Source organism: Lagopus muta, chromosome 2, assembly GCF_023343835.1.
Source record: "Lagopus muta isolate bLagMut1 chromosome 2, bLagMut1 primary, whole genome shotgun sequence".
NCBI lineage: Eukaryota > Metazoa > Chordata > Aves > Galliformes > Phasianidae > Lagopus > Lagopus muta.
In genome coordinates this window covers 26,977,052-26,982,913 of record NC_064434.1, presented here as the reverse complement: position 1 = coordinate 26,982,913, position 5,862 = coordinate 26,977,052, and the positions used below count along the sequence as shown (strand labels likewise).

Genomic DNA, 5,862 nt, shown 5'->3' with positions numbered 1-5,862 from the left:
ATCTGTACAGGGTCAGAGGGATGAATAGGACCTAAGGCCTGGTGAGTGACAGCTTCAAAAATTAGAAGCTGCAGAGCTTCTTCATGAACTGGAGTCCATTCCCATGATACTCCCTTCCGCAATAAGTCATACAATGGACGGGCAATGATAGAAAAATCTGGGATGTGTTTTCTCCAAAATACCAAAAGTCCGAGAGCATGCTGCAATTCCTTTTTGTTTTCTGGCATTTTAAGTTTGTCCAAGGCTGAGAGGGTGTCTTGTGGAATACAGGCCATACCGCCCTTCCACCAGATACCCAAAAATTTTACCTCAGCCGCTGGAGACTGAATTTTATCTGGTGGAATAGTCAAACCCAGTCCTTCTAAGTGATTTATTATTCTGTCATGGGTGGTCTTAACAGCTGTCAGCTGATCACCTCCTATGAGGATATCATCAATATATTGATAAATTTTAACTCCTTCTTCTAGGGGAATCTGCTCAAGTTCTTGCGCCAATGCATGGTGAGCCAAAGTTGGAGAGTGTTTATACCCCTGAGGGAGGCGGGTAAATGTATATTGCTGGCCCTCCCATGTAAAAGCAAAACGCAGCTGATCATCTGGATGCAGGGGAACCATAAAAAACATGTCTTTAACGTCAATAGAGGCCATAATGGGGTGAGCTTGCTCCTGGATGGCTGCTATCAATTCAGAGAGATTAGGTACAGCTGCAGTTAGTGGTGCTGTGTTAGCATTAAGCCTGCGATAGTCAATAGTTAACCTCCATTTGCCATTTGGTTTTCTGACAGGCCACACAGGAGAGTTAAAAGGGGAGTGAGTGGGTATTACAATTCCCTGTTCCTTTAATTCTGCCAACACGGGGCTGATACCACTACGTGCCCCCAGGGGTAAAGGATAAGGTTTAACAGTAGTCAAGTGGGAGGGGGGAAGCGGGGGCGCGACCTGCAACAGGCGAATGTCTAGAGTGGGGGCGCCGAACACCCAGCTCCCTCCCTGGTCGTCTATCCAGCTTCTACCTTTCAAGACGTCTAGTCCTAATAAGTTAAGGGGATATTTTCCCACAACCATGGAGATTTCTTGCGCTACTTCCTCTCCAGGTATTCGCAGCCTCACTGTTGCCATGGTCTGAGAGTGCACGCCGCCCATCGCATCTGCTACAAATATTTTCTTGCGGGATAGGGTCACACCAGCACTATCAGCATCCTCTGTTTTAATGGCAGAAATTTGTGCCCCGGTATCTACCAGGAAAGTTACTGGGATCAATTTAGGTTCAACAATGCATGTGATTAACAGATCGTTACCTTTTGTTGTGAGCTTTCTAATGTGCATCCAACCTCCGCCCCCCCGCTCACTTGAGAGGAGCGAAGGCACTAGTTTTCCTGAGGTCCTACCGCCTGTGCTGATTCCAAAGGGGGAGCACTAGGGGATGGAGTGTCACTCTTTTCGAACTTTTGTCTTGGCCACCAATTTACTAATTTCTCTAGCCTGTCTGTAGATAATCCATCCATAAGTTCTCGCGGAATGCCCTTCTGCCAGCCCAGCGTCCAGAAACTATTACGTTTATGATCTATATTTCGCCCACTTGGCTTTACTGAAAATGAAGCCCCTTTAAATCCGTTGTGAACTGGGTTGGATGGGAGAGGGGTCGGATTAACCACTGCACGCCTCACTCCCTTAGTCTCTGGTCTAACGGTGAAGGTAGTCACAGGACCGTACCTTCGGCCGTAGTTTATTAACTCTTGAGCGACCTCCCCCCATGTCCACACTTTGTATGCCGTCTGGAGATTGTTGGGGGTTAAAGTTCCTTCTAACGCTGCCCGGGCCCTCTCTCCTTGAGGCATTGCCTGTATTTTTCCTTGCAGTTGAATACCTATAGGTTTTAACGACTCTGGAAGCCCCCTAATTAGAGGGGTCATTCTTTCAGGATCGACAGGCATCATCATAGGTGATTCATGGTGCGGCTGCAGCTTTCTATCATACATCATTTGGAGACAAGCAGCCTTTTGAACACTCTCTACTAATTGATCAACTGTTCCAGTAATGGCAAGAGGGTCTCCCCTTTCTAAAGGGTTGAGACCACCTGCCCAATAGGCAGCCCTTTGTGTTAAGGACCAGGGAGCACGACTGTTGCCAGTAGTTAAAAATACTCCTGGTCCCCAATAACCTTCCGCCTCCTTTTCTGTTAGCAGAATCTGGTCTCCACCAGTGAGGCTAACCCTCCATACATACTCTGTTTCAGATTCCTTTGGAGAGCGGCTGAAATCCTTTTTCAATTTTGCTAGTTCAGTGGCTGAGAAGGGAATTTCCTTAACATTCATTTGAGGATCTAGATCCTCACTGTTATCAAATGTATATTCAGTTTTTATCAAAGGACGCATCTGGGCTGGAGAGGCCTCTAATTTGTCTAACCTTGCTTTCATTTCTTTCAATCCTTCTAGAGGATAGATTTTTTCTCGAGGCAAACTATGAGCGATAATATCGCTATTATCTTTATACCTTAACTGTTCCTTCATAGCCTCTAGTAAGAGAGCTGAATCATGCTTTTCATTTTCTAATTGCCTTTGTAGTTCCTCTGTTTGTTTCTGCAGAGTCTTGACCAATTCCTGCAGCGACTCTACAGTTTGGGTTTCTGCCTTAAGTTGCTGGTCTCGGAATTCTGTGGCTGCAACCAGAGCAGAACCCAGTACTGCACAGATAAATGACTTTCCTTTTCCATCTCGGGTACGAGCATTCTTTTGCAGGATACTAATACGGTCAGAAACACTCTGCAAGTTATACCAGTTCTGTCGTGCCCAATCCATACCTGATAAAGAGGGTCGAGCACCATGTTTTTCTAAAAGATCAAATAGTACATCTTCACTTTTCATGGTGGCAATGCTGTCGCTCATTTTTCAATACAATGAAAGGCCTACACTAAGGGAGGTGTACGTATTCAAAAGCTCAAGTGACTCCTTATCTCCCCAGGGAAACAAACACTTTTCAAATGCTAATGCTCAAAGCACCCTTCCCTTTATCTGAGGGGAGCACACAAAAAGATGCAAATTTCACACTTAAGTTACAAGACACTTAAAATCGCAAAATTCAGAGAGGTCTTCTCGAGGAGGCACACACTTAATCAAAATTAATTCATACGTCCCCGAGAGGTATACACATAAACTGTAAAGTTTCAGAATGTGGAGCGGTCTTCCTGGAGAAGGACTCACGTCTAAGTTTTCAAAACTATCGCTCCATGCAACTCCAGGAGGTGCACACAAAGAAAGTTTCAGACTATATCTGGAAGGACAACACTCTCACGGTGGGTATCCTGCAACGACTACGCCATTAAATAAATGTCTCGCTCCAATTTATAGGAGGGAGAGGAGGTTCTTTTATTATCTATATACCCGGCATGAGATTAAGAAGCAACGGTTCAAATGTTGGTCCGACCAGTTTATTACAAATCTTAATCAGGGGAAATGGGGAAGGGGAGGACGGACACTATTATGAATTAGGGTAATGGGGGAAGGGAAGGAGGGCGATAGAAAAGATAGGAAAGAAGAAGCAAGGGGTCTTTATAGGCAGCAAGAGGGAGATAGTCACCACCATGGATCCAGCGTGGTCCGTAGTTCAGTCTTTGATCTTCAGTAGCGGTGGGTCGTCAGGCAGAGTTGTCCTGTTGACAACGACGACCACGACCATGGTGATGATGGCCCTTTTTCAATGCTTCAAAGTGGTGAAGTCAGCTATTTTTTTGGAGTGACAGTTCAAATCCAAAGTGGTCAAGTCAGCTCTCCTTTGAGTGGCAGCTTCTGGCTCTGGGATCTCAGCAGAAACTCCTTTGTTCCCATCTTCCGGGCCTTGCCAGCAGATAAGAGGGAGCAGGGGTACCCATCTGCATCCTGTTTCTCACAGGACACGATGGTATCGTTCCCCAATTTTCCCACACCTAGCTGGAGTTGTTTTGTCACAGGCCAGATCTTCCGCCAGTAAACACTCCTGAATACTCTCATCCGCTCTTGTATAGAGCAAGCAGTTCTGGGGGAAGGGGCTTTCAAATGTTCCCAAAGCGATATCCATTGTCACACGGTTAGCACCCATTAGTTGCCTCCTCAACAAATCATTCAGAGTCTTATCACAAGAAATACCTCAGGAAGCAAGCTTTGAGTCAAAAAACAGAGAAGGATTCTCACACCATTGAGTGATCCACCCATCATATCCACATTCCCCCAGTCTGGAAATAAGGATGTGGTTGGGGACCATGTCAAAGGCCTTGCTCAAGTCTGGGTAACTGACATCGGTTGCCTTTCATTATCTAGATGTCAAAACTAATTGGTTCTTTCTACATATCTGTCATTTTCGCTTCCTAAAGCCATTATACTTTCTCTAGATTATTCTCTGAATGTAGTCCTTGACTGTTTCTGTACGTCACTGAAGTTTAGGTAAGATTTTCAATTATTATTCAAGTGGTCATATTAAATCCTACCAACTTATGACTGAATATTTAAAATCTTTCTTACATTGAAATCTTTTACAACTCATAGAGTACTGATACATGTACAAATCCTACTATTCTAGTGCATTAAGTCGGTCTAATAGAAGGGCTTTTAGAAGCCAATAAGAATGAGCAGACTTTAGACTACTGTAGGGTTACTTTAACATATGTATCAGGATGGTCCTTTAAGATATGCTCCATGAGGCCATATGCTCCAGGGCCAACGGCATCCTGGCCTGCATTAGAAATAGTGTGGCCAGCAGGAGCAGGGAGGTGATCATCCCCCTGTACTCAGCACTGGTGAGGCCACACCTCGAGTACTGTGTTCAGTTTTGGGCCCCTCACTACAAGAAAGACATTGAGGCCCTGGAGCATGTCCAGAGAAGGGCAACGAAACTGGTGAGGGGTCTGGAGCACAAGTCTTATGAGGAGCGGCTGAAGGAGCTGGGATTGTTCAGTCTGGAGAAGAGGAGGCTCAGGGGAGACCTCATTGCACTCTACAACTTCCTGAAGGGAGGTTGTGGTGCAAAAGGGTCTGGCCTCTTCTCCCAGGCAAATAGTAGGACCCGAGGAAATGGCAAGAAGTTATACCAGAGGAGGTTTAGGTTGGATATTAGGAGAAACTTTTTCTCTCAGAGGGTGGTCAGGCACTGGAATGGCCTGCCCAGGGAGGTGGTGGAGTCGCCATCCCTGGCAGTGTTCAAAAGGCGCCTGGATGAGGAGCTACGAGAGATGGTTTAGTAGCTTGTGGCACTGATAGGAATGGGAGGGTGGTTGGACTAGATGATCTTGCAGGTCGTTTCCAACCTTGTGATTCTGTGATTCTGTGATTCTGTGATGATCCAGGGATTACAAAGTAGTCCATTTCATTTTAAGCTTTATTTAGCCAGTAAACAAATTATTGATTAAAATATGAATTTCATATTGTATTAAGAAACTCAGTACTGGATAATAACAGCTTCCTGCTGTAAGATTCTGATGAGTATATCACTTTAAAGTAAATTTCCTTAACAGCCTGCTTTAAAGGCATCATATTTTTAAAATTTCTGTTTAATTTCAACAATATACTATTAGGTATAAATAGCCATCCAAACTCACACATCATACTAGATGTAAATTGTTTTACTGTCAATGACCCATAGACAAACACCAATGAGTTCAATGAGCTGTGAATCAATATTGGCTTTCTATTCATTAGGTGATAGCATTTTACAAACATTGAGTGAAGCGCTAAATGGTGATATTTCCTGAATGACATTAATGGCTTACACTTAAAGATAGCTCACATTTAAAACTGAGCCTAGCTATACTACCTTATAGACACAAAGTATATTTTGTGTTAAAGAAATTCAGTAAAATTTACACAGCCAGAAAAGTCAGTATGGTGGTTTTAAT

At 44.3% G+C, this 5,862-nt stretch overlaps 1 protein-coding gene across 1 annotated transcript; it reads right to left on the bottom strand.

Annotated features, from left to right (window-relative positions):
* Positions 1–1,343: 1,343 nt before the first annotated feature.
* Positions 1,344–2,884, bottom strand: LOC125689436 (uncharacterized). The gene has a single exon (XM_048936543.1). The coding sequence runs from the start codon at positions 2,882–2,884 to the stop codon at positions 1,367–1,369; it is 1,518 nt and encodes a 505-aa protein (XP_048792500.1). The 3' UTR covers positions 1,344–1,366.
* Between the last annotated feature and the right edge of the window lie 2,978 nt (positions 2,885–5,862).